The sequence below is a fragment of the Sus scrofa genome, chromosome 1, assembly GCF_054392235.1.
Source record: "Sus scrofa isolate SSC_HxYL_T2T_F1_AM1 chromosome 1, Sscrofa_HxYL_maternal_Yorkshire_Landrace_v2.0, whole genome shotgun sequence".
Classification (NCBI taxonomy): Eukaryota; Metazoa; Chordata; class Mammalia; order Artiodactyla; family Suidae; genus Sus; species Sus scrofa.
The window spans coordinates 70,033,726-70,052,534 of NC_139383.1; the positions used below are offsets into that span (position 1 = coordinate 70,033,726).

Genomic DNA, 18,809 nt, shown 5'->3' on the forward strand with positions numbered 1-18,809 from the left:
TTGTTTTTAATTACTGTTAAGGCTCTTAACTCTCCTCCCCCTGGAATTTCAGTTACTACTTGGGGCTGTATACCACACCAGCTTTTCAAAGGCACTTTCCTTATCAGTCTGGATTGCCCCCATTGATTTCTCCAAAATTCTGAACAAGTTTTCCTAAAAGGAGCCCATGCACGACACCTTGCTTTGACTACCATATAACTCATGAAACAGACCACACCAGCACCTCTCCCATATCAGTACCTGCAGAGTATCCCTTTGGGGCCTTTTCATTGGCTATATCCTTCAGCACTATCAATATATTTTAACCAGATTCCCATTCTCCACTCCAAATTCAACTTCGCTTCCACCATTCCTAAAAATCAGTGGTTTTGAGCCATGCTTCTTATTGAAACAGAACTCTACATTTAAGTCCATTCTAACCAACTACAGTATATGTTTGTTTACAGCTGGAGATAACTTTTTTATTTGGTGTGAATTGGAAGGAAGAGCACTGTTTCTCAAGTGGCTATGACTTTCTTTTCCTTGATTGTACCTATAAAGAATGATTGACATATTCTTTCAGACTTGAATGAAGTACTTAAGTGGTGCAGTATAGGCAAAAATGACTTATGGTTAATTTCTGGCATGACTGTGTTACCTGGAATTGCAGAATCTTCTGTATCCAAGAAGTTGCTGTTCTTTGCATTATGACTCAAGTTGTGGAATTCACAAAAAGCACTAAACATTAAGAAAATTACTGATGAAATATTTTGTGCACTTTCCAAGAGAAGTCATTCTTTCTAGAGAAGACTTTGCAATATTTGAACTTATCAATACAAATTACTTATAGATAAATATATTATATATCATAAACAAGTACCATAAATATAAATTTAATTTTTGATTTGTGCGTATTATTTAGGTTTCAGAAAATTCTAAAAAATAAGCAGTTAAATTCCTGAAGGTTCTCAGATCTTGCAGTAGAAATCAAACTAATTTTAACATACTTAAAACACAAAAATATCAATTTGAAAAATATTTGGTGTCATAAAAAGTGTTACAAAAACATAAATGATACAAACACGCATGTTTTAACAGAATGTATAATATTTGGTATTACTAGTGTTCACGTAGTCCAGATGTATTATTTATTTTCACCAACAAAAATCAATAATTAATAATACATTTTAATAGGGAAATTTTATTTATTTATTTGCTTGTTTATTATGGCTGCATATAGAAGTTCCTAGTGCTAAGGGTCAGGCCTATACCACAGCCACAGCAACAGTAGATCCGAGCTGCAGCTGCAACCTATGCCACAAGCTGTGACAATGCTAGATCCTTTACCCACTGAGTGAGGCCAGGGAGGAACCCACATTTAGGAAAAATTTTAAATGTAAATACAGATTCAGCCCTATTTATTGAATGCTTCTGAGAATACTTTAGGGGTACAAAAACTAAGATGTAGCCTATCTTTTCTTATACACATCAGCTGTAAAAACAAAATATATACATTAAAAAATGCTGGTAAATTGCCACAGTGGCATAAAATGTACAACTTCTTATGTAAACTGAGTAGAATCATGGTCAGAAAGAGGCAGAGCAAAGGATTTTAAGTACTCTGGCCATTTAACACAGGTTTTATTCTACCTATCTATTTTGATTAGCAGAGGAAAACCTCTCCTCATTGTAGACCCACTGATGCCATAAATTACTGGTAGTTAGGCTTTTTGATTCATGAACTGGCCCTCATACACGGTGGGCAGAGAGACCAAAGAAAGAGGCGGACAACTCCTGACTGGTAAGTGGCAGATTTAATAAACAAGGAAACTTACCAGGCTTGTCTTAGGCAACTGCAAGATGAGGTGATCTCCACACCCACTTAGCAGACTCTAAAAGTTTATATAGAGGCCTCAAATGGTTCAGCTATGCATTTAGTCCAGATGGTCTCAACAACACCTTGCTCTCTTGAGGCTGTGTCCTTGAAAATAGCTTCCACTGTGGGAACTGTGGAAAGAAAGGAACATACTTTCCAGGAAAGTGGAGGAACGAGGAGCCTCTGATGGTCCAGGTCCATCTCCCTTGTCAACCAGTGGTCCTGTCCTCTTGATGACCTTCTTCAAAAATCCTCTATAGGTCTACCCTGAATTCATCAAGACTACTCACATGTCAAAACTCCTAAGGAAATACAAAAAGATAAGCAGATTTATATAACACCATACATTTTAAAAAGATACCTAATATAAAATAAATATGTATAGAGAGAGATTGGTGATTTATCTTTCTGATGATGTAAGGGTAGAAAAAAGGATTGGGGATAGTTATGCATGCAGACATACATAGAGTTTCAAGTTTTAACAAATAATAGGGCAAAACTAAAATAAATTATAAGCAATATGATTTGTGCCAAAATTCATCCAAAACTAGAAACAAGTTTAAGAGGAAGAAACAAAATTTAGTGATTAAAGGTAAGAATATACTTGAGCCAAATGAATATTTTGAATTAAAAAGAAAAAATTGAGTATATTTGATGACATATCAAAACGCATTCATTATTGTTGACATTTTTCTCTTCTAGTATACAAATTTCAAATGAGCATCAAAAGTAGAGCTCTATATCCTGACTCTAAGTATATTCCTTTAAACAAAATAAACAGAATTAGTTTTTCAGCTTAGCAAAGCAAGTTATCTATTTTAGCACAACAGGAAGGTTGCCATTCTAATAGGATAGGAGACAAGTGGATTTATTCTCAATCCTTTAAGCTTCTACTTTGGGAGACAAAAATGTACTAAAAAAAAGTTAGGATTCAATATTAGAAAATATTTCAAATCCGTTGAGATTCTTCATTCTCCCCATCTCTGGAACATGATTATTTTGAGAACATCTATACTTTCACAAGGCTACCTGCTTCTGTGTTGAGATATGAAAACAGAAAATTTTAAAAAAATTGAGCAAGTGGATTCATGTGATTCATGAGTAGAGGATAAACAAGGGAAAATTAATCTTAGAGTGCTAATTACTTAGTAAAAATACAAATTGTCAAAGAAATTAAATTTTGTTCATAAATTTATTTAGCAGTCTCAACTAGATTTCTCCTTACTACATGTCAAACAATTGTGGTTTTAAATGAATTCTAAAAATTTAAGTATTATATTCTTAAAACAGAATGTATCATTGATTTTAGTTATAAAAATATAAATATCCTTGTAAAAAACGTTTTCTATAATAGATATTTAAGAAAGAAGACAAAAATATCTACTTGTGGTCTTTTCAAATAATTATATTATGATGTATTAAGCAAAATTTTTAGCCTTAAAAACCACTGTAAAGAACTGTTATAAAATATCCATATTTCCTGAGAACAAATTAACTGAAATATGAATTATAATTTTTGAATATTTGAAATAATATACTTCGACTTTTTCCTTTTTAATGCTTTACATAAATTATATAAGGAATTACTAGCTTTCTTTTTTTGTTTATCTTTTGTTTTTTGTCTTTTTAGGGCTGCACCTACGGCATATCAGGCTAGGGGTGGAATTAGAGCGGTAGCCACCAGCCTACAACACAACCACAGCAACTCAGGATCCACGTCGCATCTACGACCTACACCACAGCTCACGGCAGCACTGGATCCTCAATCCACTGAGTTGGGCCAGAGATCAAAATCATGTCCTCATGGATACTAGTCGGTTCTTAACCACTGGACCACAACAGAACTCTCAGCTTTGATTTTTAATGGAGATATTTCACTTCACTTGTACTATTTTCAGAACACATTTATTAATCTATGATTTTATTGGTTTTGGTTTAAATAGTATCTAAGCATCAAATCACAAAATCAACCAAATCAGGTGTGAAAACTTCATAATGAACTGAGGGAAAGAGGGTTAAAATATTTCAAAAAAAGAAAAATGTTGCCACAATCTTTTTGCATTTCACTTACTCTGAGAAGGTCTAGGCTGGTTCTCAGTTCTTGAATTAATGCCAGTTCTAAGATGTGGTTATCTGTTCTCTACTATTAACTTGCTACATTCTAGTTTTTCTTGAAATTAAAAAGCAGGGAGAGAAGCTAGAGTTGACAGAATAATAGCAGTGAGGTAGGGGGAAGTAACAGAGATACAGGAGGAAAGAATGGAAAGAAACAAAGAGCTCTAATAGATATCTGTGGAAAAGTGTCATTGTATACCAACTCACCTCAGCATTGTCTGAAGTTGTAAAACCGCCCAATAGTTAATATTCCTCCTGAAGATCTTTAAGGATACTTTTAAATTATAACAGGGACGTATGTCAGCTGTTTTGGAAAAGCATCGTCCATTCTGGCTCACACATACAAATTCTTTACTTAGTTATATGCATACATATATTATGATATATGTATTTATATATCATGTCTGTGCATGTTTTGTATGAGTATATTCATGTGTGTATATACACATATACATCTTTAAGTATTTACAGTGTTACCACAGTATTTCTACAACATCTCAATGCCATTAAATAATCACTTTTCCAATTATTCCCATCAAATTTGGTACATGACTTCTCTGAGTCTTCCCACTTGTAGCCTTCTCAATTGGTGGACCACTTTGTTTTCCCCACAAGTCTTATACTAATGGTCCTGGATTTGGGGACAAGTGCCCTCTTTGCTTCCCATTGTTGTTCTCAGACCACTCTCTTTCTATACTTTCAAAAATAAACAACCATGAATTTCATGTCATTGGTCCATTTTATTACACTTCCATATTTTTTCTATGCTCATGGATCTCTTCCCAGTTATATTTTGGTTCTATTTACTATCAATTCTTCCGATGCTGGTCCTGTATTAATTATAGGTGATTTCATACACATAAAGACCATTCGCTGAACACATCTCTTCCAATGACCTTGCCCTGCATGATACCTCAGCGACTCTCTTCTACAGTTATGCCCTGTAATAATTTTTCTTTAATCTTAATTTTAAGCACCTCTCACTATGATACAGGGCTAAATGATGCTTTCACCATCCAAATTCATTTGTTGATATCGTAATCCTCCAGTACTCTATTTGGAGACTGGGCTCTTAAAGAGGTAATTAAGGTAAAATGAAGTCATATGGGTGGGCCCTAATCCAACATGATATTAGACACAGATATTTGAATTTCAGAAAACACACCATGTAAACACACAAAGAGAAGATTGCCATCTACAAGTCAAAGATAGAGTTCACAAACAAAAACAATCCTGACAAAACTTTGATCTTGGACTTCCAGCCTCCATAACTGTGAAAAATAAACTTCCACCAGTTAAGACATTCGGTCTGGGAGTTCCTGTTGTAGCCCAGCTGTAACAAATTCAACTAGCATCCCTGGGGACATGAGTTTGATCCCTGGCCTTACTCAGTGGGTTGAGGATCCAGTGAGACCTTGATCTGTGGTCTAGGTCACAGACGTGGCTCAGATCCTGCCTGGCTAGGGCTGTGGCTGGCAGCTATAGCTACTATTTGACCACTGGCCATATGATGCAGCTGTGGCACTAAAAAGCAAAAAAAAAAAAAAAAATGACATCCAATCTGTAGTAGTTTGTTAAGTCAGCTTTAGCAAGTTAATATACACAATACTTGCAATTGCTCGCCTTTCCAACACAGTTCTTTTATCAGATAATATTCAATAATTTTTCAACCCTACTGTGACCTAGATCTTCATCTCCTTCATTCCCAACTTGCTCTCTTTTCCCAATTAAAATTCCATATTCAATCATTTTAAGCTTTTTATTGAATTATAACATGCTTACTAGAACATATAGACCATATATGTACAGCTTGGTGAATTATTAACCATCAAGTGAATGTTCTCATGTGAAACCCATAACCATGTAACCACATACATAGTCATATAATGTGGCTAATCATTTGACTCTCCTTTGACTTCTCTTGGTTGTACTTGTTTGACACAAACACAGTTAAAAATCAACTCTCCCTCTACTCTGCATGTTCAGGTCAAAGAGTCTAGAAACAAACAAACAAACAAACAAACAAAAACCTGCAACCAGGTAGACCATTCTCACTCAAATTCACAAAGGGCTTTAATGTTGATTACCATGGTACACCCTCTAAGTTTCTAGACCTGGAATCAGTAATTTTTTTCCATAAAAGAAAGATATTAAAAAATTTTATTCTTTGTGAATCATAAGGTCTCTGTCATAATTATTCAGCAACACCATGGACAATGTGCAAAGAATGCACATGACTGTGTGCCAATATTATTTCACTTACAAAACCAGGCAGCAGTTTGGATTTGGCCCATGGCCTACAGTTTACTGACTCCTGCCCTACACTATTAAGTAAAGTCATCTTTTCTTTCCTTAAATAAAACTTCATAGCTTACTCTGATTCTTAAATGATGACCTTGACTATTAATCCAATTAGAAAATTGAAGCAGTCTTCAAAAAAGAATATTAATTACTTCCCTCCAACAAATTTAGACATTTTCCAGCATCTATCTAGACACATGCTGTTTTCTCATCACTATAGGTTACCTTTCCATACTCCAGTTTAATGGCAACACTTTCAACTGTGCAACAGATCATCTAGCCTATCATTTACTAAAAAACATGTTTTTAACCATCATCTTTCTTTCTCCCAACTCATTTATTTTACTCTTTATACTGGATTATTTCTGTCAATTGCAAAAACCACAAACAACAACAAAAAACCTTTTTAAAGCTTTTCTTTTTAACCCTCACATCCCCTTACAGCAATACCCCTATTCTCTGCTCCCTTTTACATACTTTGGCAGGTTTTCTACATTGCCCAAATCCAATCCCTCCTCTCTGTTTTCTTTTTAATCTATTCTAATCAGGCTTTTTGTCTCAACACTCTTCCAAAATTGCTCTTTTTTATTCTTTTTAGGGCTGCACCTGCATATATATGTTCCCAGGCTAGGGCTGAATCCAAGCAGCAGCTGAGGCCTATGCCATCACCACAGCAACAACAGATCTGAGCCCCATCTGTGACCTACACTGCAGCTTGGCAATGCCAGTTCCTTAACCCACTGAGTGAGGCCAGGGATCAAATCGACATCCTCACAGAGACAATGTTGGGTCCTTAATCCACTGAGCCACAATAGGAACCCTCAAAACTCCTCTTTTTTTTTTTTTGTCTTTTGTTGTTGTTGTTGTTGTTGCTATTTCTTGGGCCGCTCCCGCGGAATATGGAGGTTCCCAGGCTAGGGGTCGAATCGGAGCTGTAGCCACCGGCCTACGCCAGAGCCACAGCAACGCGGGATCCGAGCCGCGTCTGCAACCTACACCACAGCTCACGGCAACGCCGGATCGTTAACCCACTGAGTAAGGGCAGGGATCGAACCCGCAACCTCATGGTTCCTAGTCGGATTCATTACCCACTGCGCCACGACGGGAACTCCCAAAACTCCTCTTTTAAGGCTCATCAACACTATCCTAATTGCAAAATCCAACGATCAGTTCTTAGTTCTGATCTTTCAATAGTATGCTGGGTGACTGACCTATTCCACCTCCAATACTCTTTCTTTATTTGGCTTTCAGGACCCGTTATCCTTCTTTCTATGGCTGCTGCTCATGTTTGATCTCCTTTGCTGGTTACTCATTGTGTGATCACATTTATAATGTGAAGACTCAGTTCTCAGTCCTTGTTCTCTCATCTAACAGCCCTCAGCCCCATGGTATGTGGTTTTTTTACATATTATCCATTTGAAAACACTCCAAATTATTATAATTTATAGCCAGGACCTTTCATTTCAACTTCAGTCATATGTCTAACTACCTCCTTAACAAAGTTTACATTCAAATAGCACCAAAATATTGTGTTACTAAGTAACTTCATGTGACTAAAACCAAAATACTAATGACTGCTTTACCTAGTCTTTCTCATCTCAACTAACGCAATTCCATTCACCTGGTTTCTTGGAACACAAACATAATGTAATCTTTGCCTCCTGCCTTTTTCTCACCTTCCATATTAAATCCATCTACAAATTTTGCTTATTCTATTTTCAAAATACATACTATTTCTCCTGAACTCCACCAACACTCTTCTTCAACCACCATAATGTCTCTTCTGAATTACTGCACAAATTATTTCAAAATAACTGTTAAAAAAAACATTTATTTTGACAGTTTTTTATAAATAAGTCAGTACAGGTTTCTCTCTGCCACAAATGCACTTGTGAAGTAAAAGCCCTCTGCCATCCAACCAGTAAATGTCCGAATAATACCCCATTTCTTATCCCAGCCAGAGCACACACCTTCTTTGTGATTCTTACTCACTGACTGCTTTCAAATCCAGATGACCAGCAAGTCATTTAATCCCAAAAGAGTCAAGGCAACCATGGAGGAATAAAGCCCCAGGAGATGACAAACTGGCCACCCTCAAAGAGCTGCTGCAGCCTCTGCCTCGTCTCGTTGTTTTGCTCAGCTTCAGCATGGTTCGGCACAGGGGTACAGAGAGGACTTGCCACAACACTGACCATGTGGAGGGTCTGAGAGGAAAAGGAGGTACGCACACAAAACATGCTGCTTTTACGGCAGGAGTTGTAAAGTATGGCCCTAAAAAGACGTTTAATTAATTTCCCTCCTTTCACTCTTGCCTAGATGCTGTCAATGCAAGGCAGGCTGGAACCTGGGTTCTGGCACCTTTTGCTGCAGTTCTTACACTTGAACAAAGGTCTCCTTGACAACAAAATGCAAAGAAACTATATGAGACTAAAAGTAACTCCATACACTTATAGTTGGGGCAAACTATTAACAACAAGATACAAAAAGACCAAAATCCCAATTGCCACTTCTGAGGTGTTGGGAGCTACCCCTCTGGCTCAACCAATGGAGCCGTCCCTACTCTCACCCTACTTAAGGTACCAGCTCACCACCTTCCTCAGAGCGCAAGTAAGGTCACCTGCTACTTGTTTTACAGCAGCACAACTACCAATAAAGCCTTGCCTGAATTTCCCATATGGCATCTTATCAATTTCTACTGATTAGGGAGTTCAAGAACCCTGGATGGTAACAAAAGCTCTGCCTATTTACCAAAGTAACTATTTAAAACTAATCTAAAGCAGACCACTCTTGTGCAAAGCCCAAGAATGGCTCTGAGAATAGGAGTTGATGTACTTAACAATGACCTGCAAGAGCAAACCTTAAGTAGCTCCTAATCTCCTTACTTTCTGCTTTCCTTTCCTCTCCCACCTGACACCTATTACATAAGACCTCCTTGAGTTCCCTTAACATTGATTTTCCAATGATGACAACTGTTGCACTGGCTGCTTCTCTGTTTGGAAATATTTTCCTTCAAAAATGTGTATTTCTCTTTAAAGTCTATTCATTTAACACCTTAACTTTTGGAGATCCATCCCAATCAACCTAGTTAGCATTGCAATGTGGTACTCCATGTCTACCTTCTCACCCCTGCTCTTTAGTTTATTATTATTATATTTTTTTATTGTTACTTCCCCAAATGCAATTTTTTTTCCCACTGTACAGCATGGGGACCCAGTTACACATACACGTATACATAATGTTTTCTCCCATTGTCGTGCTCCACTGTAAGTATCTAGACATAGTTATCAGTGCTACACAGCAGGATCTCATTGTTAATCCATTACAAAAGCAATAGTTTGCATCTGTTAACCCCAAGATCCCAATCCATTCCACTCTCTCTTCCTCTCCTCAGGCAAGCACAGGTCTATTCTTCAAGTCCATAATTTTGTTTTCTGTGGAAAGGTTCATGTGTGCTGTATGTTAGATACCAGAAATGAGTGATGTCATGTGGTATTTGTCTTTCTCTTTCTAACTTCACTCAGTATGAGAGTCTCTAGTTCTATCCATGTTGCTACAAATGGCATTATTCCCTTCTTTTTTATGGCTGAGTAGTATTCCATTATGTATATATACCACATCTTCCTAATCCAATCATCTGTTGAAAGTAAGGGGATGGGAAAAGATCTTTCATGCCAATGGACAAGACAGGAAAGCAGGAGTTGCAATACTCATATCAGGCAAAGTAGACTTTAAAACGAAGGCCATAAATAAAGACCAAGAGGGCACTATTTAATGGTTAAAGGACAAAGAAGGACTCTATTTAATGGTTAAAGGATCCATTCAAGAAGAGGATATTATAATCATCAATACATATGCTCAAAATACAGAAGCACCCAGATACATACAACAAATATTAACAGACATAAAAGTAGAAATTGATGGGAGTACAATCATAGTAGGAGAATTTAACACCCCACTCACATCAATGGGCAGATTCTCTAGACAGAAAATCAAAAAGGCAACAGAGATCCTAAAGGAAACAATAGAAAAAATAGACTTAATTGACATTTTCAGGACATTACATCCAAAAAAATCAGAATACACATTCTTCTCAAGTGAGCATTGAACATTCTCAAGAATTGATCACATTTTGGGGCACAAAGCTAACCTCAACAAATTTAAGATTACAGAAATTATTTCAAGTATCTTCTCTAACTACAATGGCATGAAACTAGAAATTAACCATAGGGAAAGAAATGAGAAAAAAAAAAAACCTATTAGTTTGTTTTTTATTTTACAGTTTTTCTTAGTTATGCTTTAACTTAACATATAACTTAAAAAAAATCATTATATTCAGTGGCTGTCTAACCTTATAAGAATACAGGGATTTTTAAGAATGTATTTTAATTTCTTTGACTAAAGCAGTACTCACCACGTGGTCACTGTCAAAAATATAAGTTTTATGGTGGAGCTGGGATAAGAAAATAAACATTGCGGTGAATAAATATGATAAGAAACAAACAAGAAAACTATCAATATCTGAGCTTGATTTCTAAATTTTAGCACTAAATCTTTAAGAGAAGTGTTTGGAAGAATGAGAAATCAAATTACATTAACTTGATCACAGTTTTAATAATTTTACCAAAATGTTCCTTTACCACTTAAGTGGACAGCAGGTCTATTTTCAGCGGAATAAGTAGAGATTCCTGAAAGCTTGAAAAATTTTAATTTCTTTACCATATGCTATAATGTCAACTTACAATTCCTTAGTTATCAGGAGACTACCTCTAGCAAGGTTTTCCATAAATACAATTATTCTAATTGTTTAATCTGTAAATAACATTATATAACTATAATTTAATAAAGCATCATTTTCAAAGTTTTACCCAATAAGCTATTTCTCTTCTATGATTTCTCAGTCTCCTACCTCAGCTTCCACAACTAAAAACATCTTAAAAACCCAAAATCACATATGTGGCTTAATCACATATGCAATTACATATGCATATAGTTAATAAACTAAAATATTATAAAAGCATAAAACCTCAACTACATTTAATCTCAAGGACCAGATAGATCATCACAACCAAAATAAATCAGTTAACCATTTAACCTTTAACCATTTAACCATTTAACCATTTAACCTTGGTAATTTGTTTAAGAAAGCACTTGATACATAAGTTTTATAAATATATATATGGTAGATCTGTAGCTACTTTTTTTTTTTTTCTTTTTGCCTTTTTTCTAGGGCCACTTCCCGCTGCATATGGAGGTTCCCAGGCTAGGGGTCTAAACCGAGCTGTAGCCGCTGGCCTATGCCAGAGCCACAGCAACGCGGAATTGGAGCCACGTCTGCGACCCACACCACAGCTCAGGGCAATGCCAGGTCGTTAACCCACTGAGCAAGGCCAGGGATCGAACCCACAACTTCGTGGTTCCTAGTCGGATTTGTTAACCACTGCACCACGATGGGAACTCCAGATCTGTAACTACTTTAAATTTTTAAAAGAAATATATCATTAGACTCAAAGATGGATCAACATTCAGGAGTCAGAAATGTACATGTTTGCAGAAATTCATGTTTTTGAGCCAGAGTGAAATAAATTCATATATTATTAGGATGTTTGATCAAAAGTTTCATTGTGCAAGTAGACATAGCTTAAATGTGAATAGTTCCACCTCTGAATGATGACATTTGGCCCCAGCTACAGTGTTCATGTGGACCTGGAAAAAGAGTAATCAGTTTTCATTTCTAAGATCTGGTATTGATTAACTTAAGGATATTGTGTAATGTTTGACCTCTTGGATGTATACATTGAATTTGAGTACTTAACTTTGAGGGTGAAGTTAGATTTTTCAAGGTTATCAGAGATTTTATTTGGACGAATATTAAAAACTTGGGTTTGATATTCCACTATGTAGATAGTAGGTAGATATTAACTATGAAAGACTATACTTCCTTAATAAATACTAATTTTTTTCTATTCATTAGTGTTTACATTATGCAAATAACACATGTAAAAGGTTAAAATATTGAAAGATGAATCAGTTCAGAAATATGCAAAGTAAAAGGTGAAAATTCTTTTTTAATGAGGCCCACTTTGATCTCAGAGGTAGTTTTTCATACTTTGGTATATATCACTCTGTTCTTTCCCTCTACATTGGCATAAATATATGCTTTTATATACATGCATATTTAAATTGGTGAATTGGTACTGAAAATATTATTCTGCAAACCTAAGAGTTTTTTTTTTTTTTTACCTACCAATAGTTCAGATACTTTTCCAAGACAATCTTAGGGATCTATAACATTTCATAAATATGAGTCTGTTTTAAAGTTGGGCCTCGCTACATGTGAAATATTTTACTCTTTTGAATTTCTGAAACAAATATGATATGAAGCCTTTAGAAAAGTTTAAGGTAGTAATAAGATATAATTCTATTTCTGAAGGGACTTCCAATATTGTATTTGTTTTATTTTATTTTTTCTATTTTAAGTAAACTCAGAACAATAATCTATATTTTATTTCATTTTTTAATGAGCAAATCTGAGCATATGTGAACAATACTTAAAGAACTTTCTTCACACTACAAAATGCTTTTTTATGTAATTAAAATCAAGAGGTTAAACTTTACAATATCCTATTAATTTGCTATTATTTCTTTGTTACAGATATGGAAAATAAACCTCAAAGACGTTTGGTGAGTTGTTCAAAATTTCACAAAAAGTAAAAGGCAGAATCTGAAACTAAGGGTTTGCATCTTGAGACTCCAAGACAGAATGCAAATTAATCTTTTTTTCTCTTTAAAGTTGCCGTGGATGTTTTTCTACACTTGATTTTTGAATAATAAATATTAAGTGATTTCTTTGTTCTTTAGCATTAGGTATTCCAACCCTTCAACTTCCAAAAATATTAAAGGTGAAATTTAACAAGCATCCTAAATATCCCAATTATGAAATGTATTGTGTTTTATGATATGTGACTTTTTCCATTAAATGCATTCACTTATCACTTAAGATGAGATTTAAGCTTAGGCTATATTTTTTAAAAAAGCATTTGAAAGAGATAAAAGTGTTAGTTTCTGTTTGTTTCAATGGAAAACATTATAGGTAATGCATATTTGACATTCATTCTATGCAGATACTGTATTAATATTTTCATGATTATAGTACTCATACTAATAACATTCCTGTGATAGATTCAATATTCTGCAAATCAAGCATAGATTTAGGTAAAGAAATGTATGCAAGATAATATAATTAGTAAATAGTAAATCCACAATTCAAACCTCGGCTAATTTCAAAAATTTGTTCTTCATGCCTAAATTACTATCTTAAATGTTCATGTTCATTTAAGTTATTTATCCCAAGGTTTAAATAAGAAAAAAAAAAAGTGTAGTTTCATGTCCTTTAAGAGGTGTAGAAATCCAGCCTCATTAAGTTTATTCCCTATAGAGGTATTCCTCAGAATGCTGAAAGAAATGTTGCTTTTACCTTTCTTTTTTTAGCTATATAAATGTTGGCATTCAGGTCCTTGTTAAGGCTTAGGATATAAATTGTATGCCTGTAAAATTTTCCATTTTGTTAATGTCTTTTATATGGCAAATTCCTCTTGTTCCTTATTATGGTCTATGAGTATAATGATTGGGTAATGATATCCAATATTCTGAATCATTTTATGTATATACACCATATGCATGCAAATTCAATTTGCCTAATACTCTGCTCTTTAATTTGCATTTTCATAGAACTAGTTGAGTATTATGTGGTAAAATTATATTGACTGGTTTCAATATCTTAGAAAGTTAAATTATCATTACACAGGAAATGTTTGAAGGCATTAATTATAAATGAATCATGAAAAATATTCTCAAGGCACACATCTTGAGTTATAATGTGATAATAGCTACATGTCCTAAAGATTTATTTTAGAGTAGATACATACCCAATGCTTTGATTAAAAAATTAAACTGAGTGATTTCAAGAGGAAAGTATTCATTTTTTTTTTACTTGAAATACTAATGTGAATATGTCTGTATAATTCTAAACTGGTACAAATTAGATACAAATGGCATAGGTTTATAATGGCATCAAAAATTCAGAGACACCAAGTGCATAGCAACACAAACACATTGGAGTTTTAATTCATTCAAATATATTGTTTTTATAAAAATAATAAAGGCTCCCAATCTGAATCATTAGAAACATACGTGCATGAAACTTTTGATCTTTATCTTCTGGTTTAAAAATGAGAGCATTTTCAAATGAAAAGATTGGGATTAGGTGATAAAGCTTAAAGCTAGAACTATATAAGCATATTGGCATTAAACCACAGTTTAGCTAAATATGTACAGGTGGCTGATTTGAGGAATTACAAGTAAAAGAAACCCAATGAACCAATATCCTGAGGCATGAAAGAGGAAGGAGAGCCTGAAAGTATGTGTGCAATTAGTTTTACTTGATCAGTGTTGCTCAGTCCTACTTGGGCATTAACATCAATTTTGAGTCTTTTTAAATACACAGATTAACTCAATTGAATACCAATATTATTAAATCAAAATCTCCAGAAATATTAAGGGATTTATATTTTAAAAGCTTTAACATGTAACTTTTGGTTACATGAAGGCCCACTTCTGCAATAAAGTGAAGTAGGAAGTGGACGAAGATGAAGCTGAAATATACTTAGAGGACAGCTGTGAATTAGATACATGTACCAGAGGAAATCAAGAAAGAGTGTGGTTTTATAAAAAGAAGACTTTTTTTTTAATAGAGAGAAATATTAAGTAAGATGACATCTGAATAATTTTATTCCAATGTGTTAACACTCAGGTAACACCTAATTTCCAATAGAGAAGTTACAGTGAAAGAGTTGTATTGAAGGATGCATAACAGGATGTAACTAAATATCTGCATTAGGAGAACCCAAAGGAAGGGAGGAAAAAAAAAAGGCAAGCATTCTGGATAATATTTGCATAATCTGTTGAAATAAAATATAATACTGAAATGTATTTCATGCATTTACTTTTACTTTTACATAAAAGTAAATGTAAAAGTAAATGTAATGTATTTAGCTGGTATTATATTTCTATTAAACACTGCCAACCTAGAATTCATCTATGACTTAAATAAATTTCTTGATTTTCCTGAACATAAACATGTGGACTGGTCAAGTCCATGCCAGAGAGAGGCTATGACTGTTCACCTACCAAAAAACCTGGTGTTCATTTTCATAAAGAAAGAGTATAAAATTAAATTATAAAAAGCTTTAATTTTTTAAATACTCCTTTATATCCTGCACCCTCTAATTAATGAGTTTTGGTTTAACTATTTTAGCACATGGAACATAAGTGTGAGGAGTATTAATTTTGAAATAATACTCTCCATTTTTTCCTTTCTCCCTTTAGCCCCATCTCCCATTCACCACTCTGCATTTCCACGCCTTTGTCTGTTTTTATTGCTTCTAGTGATAATTAGTTAGAGTAGCAGGAAATCCTAATGACCTAAGCTCTTAGGTAGAAAAATACACTTGTTTAGAGGGAGTTTTTAAAAGTTTATGGGTCCTCAAGAAAAGATACATGAACCTTGCTCCTTGAACTAAGCCCGAGGAGTGTCAAATAACAAACAAACATAATTGGGCAACACATGGAAAACAGGACAAACAAAAAATTAAAATCTCAGCTTTGAGTGAAGGAAGCTCCAAAAAGGCTCCAATGGATGCTTGCTTTGCTGGGAGGGCATCATGGAACAGAATCTTGTTTTCCACCTCAGACACAGTGACTACTTAAGTTGCATAAACTTAACTATCACTTTAGGGAGAAGGGGGGAAGCAGATTAACTGAGAATAACTGCCTACCATCATTGTAGAAATACCTTAAATTAAGAATTACTTTACCTAGTCTAATAAAAAAAGAGGACTAAAATAAATACAATTAGAAATGATAGTGGAGACATTACAACTGATGCCACAGAAATATAAAGGCTCAAAGAGACTTCTATGAACAATTATACACTGACAAATTGGACAACCTAGAAGAAATGTACAAATACACACAACCTACCAAGACTGAGTCATTAAGAAATAGATCTGAACACCAAATTACTAGCAATGAAATTGGATCAGAAATCATAAGTCTCTCAAAGAACAAAAGTATAGGATCAAACTGTATATTCTACCAAACATTCAAAGAAGAATTCATATGAGTCCTTCTCAAATTATTCTAAAAACTCAAAGAGGAGGTAACATCAAATTCATTTTACAAGACTAGGATTACCTTGATGTAAAAACAGACACTACATTTGTAAACAATTGCAGGCCTATATCCCTGATGAATATAGGTGCAAAAATTCTCAACAAAATTAAACAAACCAAATTCAATAATACATTTAAAGGATCATATATGGTGATCAAGTGGGATTCAGCCCTGGAATTCAAGAATGATTCAACATCTACAAATCCATCAATGCCTAAAAATAAAGGATAAAAACATTTAAAAATGAAGGATAAAAATAATATGATTGTCTCAATAGGTACAGAAGAATAACTGGACAAAACTCAACATCCATTCATAATAAAAACACACTGGGTATAGAAGGAATATACCCCAGCATAATAACGGCTATACATGACAAGTTCATCGCTAATAACATTTTTAAAATTGAAAAACTGAAAGATTTTCCTCTTATATCAGGAACAAGACAAGGATGACAATTATCTCTACTTTTACTCAACAAACTTCTGGAAGCCCTAGCCAGAAAAATTAGACAATAAAAATAAGCATCCATATTGGAAAGGAAGAATTAAAATTGTCCCTGTTTGCAGTTGATGTGTTATTATTTATAGAAAACCCTAAAGACTTTACCAAAAACCTGTAGGAACTAATAATAAATTTAGTAAAGTTTCAGGATACAAAATCAATTTACATAAACCAGTTGCATTTTAATACATTAATAACAAACTATCTGAAAAGATATTCCATACTCATATATTAGAATATTCCTAAAATGTCCAGATTATCCAAAGTTATCTACATATCCAAAGAAATTCCTATTAATATTTCAATAGTATTGTTCACAGATAAAAAAATAAACAATCCCAAAATTTGTGTGAAACCACAAAAGACCTTGAATAGCCAAAGATATCATGAAGAATAAAGCTGGAGGCATCATATTTCCTGATTTCAAACTATCTTATAAATCTATAGCAATCAAAACAACACAGTATTGGCAAAGAAAAAACACATAGTTCAAATAGAGAGCCTGGAAATATTAATTCATACATACATGATCATTAGTTTGTGAAAAAAGAGCCAAGGATATACAGTGGGGAAAGGATAATCTTATTAATAATTGGTACTTGTAAAACTGACATCCACAAGCAAAAGAAGGAATGCAGACCCCTATTTTATACTATAAACAAAAATTAACTCAAAATGGATAAAACACTTGGTCACAAGACCTGAAACCTTAAAAATCCTAGAAGGAAAAATAGGAAGTAATCTCCTTGAGATTAATCTTGGAGATAATATCTTGAAATCCAACACTAAAAGCAAAAGTAACAAAAGCAAAAATAAATAAGTGGGACTACACCAAAATAAAAACGCTTATGTATTGTAAAGGAAATCATCAAAAATATCAAATAGCAATCTGAAATGGGGGAAAATAATTGCAAATCATATATCTGATAAGGAGTTAATATAAATTATATAAATAACAATTCCATGGCAAAATAACAAACAATCCAGTTAAAAAATGGGCAGAGGAACTGAATATACATTTTTCCAAAGAAGACATACAATTTCTAGCAGGTATGTAAGGAGCTCAACATCACTAACCATTAGTTATCAAAAAAATAAAAAAAAGGAAAAAGAAAAGAAATGGGGGGGAGGGAAAGTGTTGGTGAGAATATGAAAAAAGGGAAACTTTATGCAATTGTATTGGAAATGCAAATTGGTATAAGCACTATGGTAAAGAGTACGAAGTTTCCTCAAAATAATAAAGATAGAACTGACATACGATTCAGCATTTCTATCTCTGGCTATATATATATGAAGGAAATGAAATAACATTTGGGAAAGATACGTACACCCCATATTTATTGCAGTATTATTTATAATAGCCAAGATATGGAAACAACCTAAGTGTTTATTGATAGGTGAGTGAATAAAGAAAATACGGTTTACATACAATGGAATATTATTAAACCATTAAAAATAATGAAATAATGAATAATGCCATTTGTAACAATATGGGTGGACCATGATGGCATCATGCTAAGTGAAATGAATCAGACAGCAAAAGACAAATTTTGTATGAGATCATTCATATGTGGAATCCAAAAGAAAAAAAAAAAAAAACCTCATAGACACAGAGAACAGATTGATGGTTGACAGTGGCTGAAAGTGGGCAATGGGTAAAATGCATGAAGGTAATCAAAATATATAAACTTCTAGTTACAAATAAGTAAGACTTACACATAGGTCCTGGGGATGGAATGTACAGCATAATGACTATAGTCAATAGCATTGTATATATCAAAGTTGCCTAGAGAGTAAATCTTAA

At 34.0% G+C, this 18,809-nt stretch overlaps 1 protein-coding gene across 2 annotated transcripts in view; it reads right to left on the reverse strand.

Moving 5' to 3' along the window:
• LOC146406137 (uncharacterized) overlaps window positions 1-18,809 on the reverse strand; it is an 872,380-nt gene that overhangs the window by 123,077 nt on the left and 730,494 nt on the right. Inside the window, exons 1-4 of one of the 2 annotated variants that reach the window (XR_014840159.1) lie at window positions 7,483-9,105; window positions 5,359-5,494; window positions 1,815-1,986; window positions 638-717 (exon numbers count right to left, since the gene is read on the reverse strand). Coding sequence is in view for 1 of the 2 variants with exons in the window: in XM_085016666.1 (XP_084872792.1) it covers window positions 1,880-1,986 (107 nt within the window). In the remaining variant the exon portion in view is untranslated. Of the gene's footprint in view, window positions 1-637; window positions 718-1,814; window positions 1,987-5,358; window positions 5,495-7,482; window positions 9,106-18,809 lie in introns of those variants that run through there. The other variant, XM_085016666.1, reaches the window with a different exon arrangement.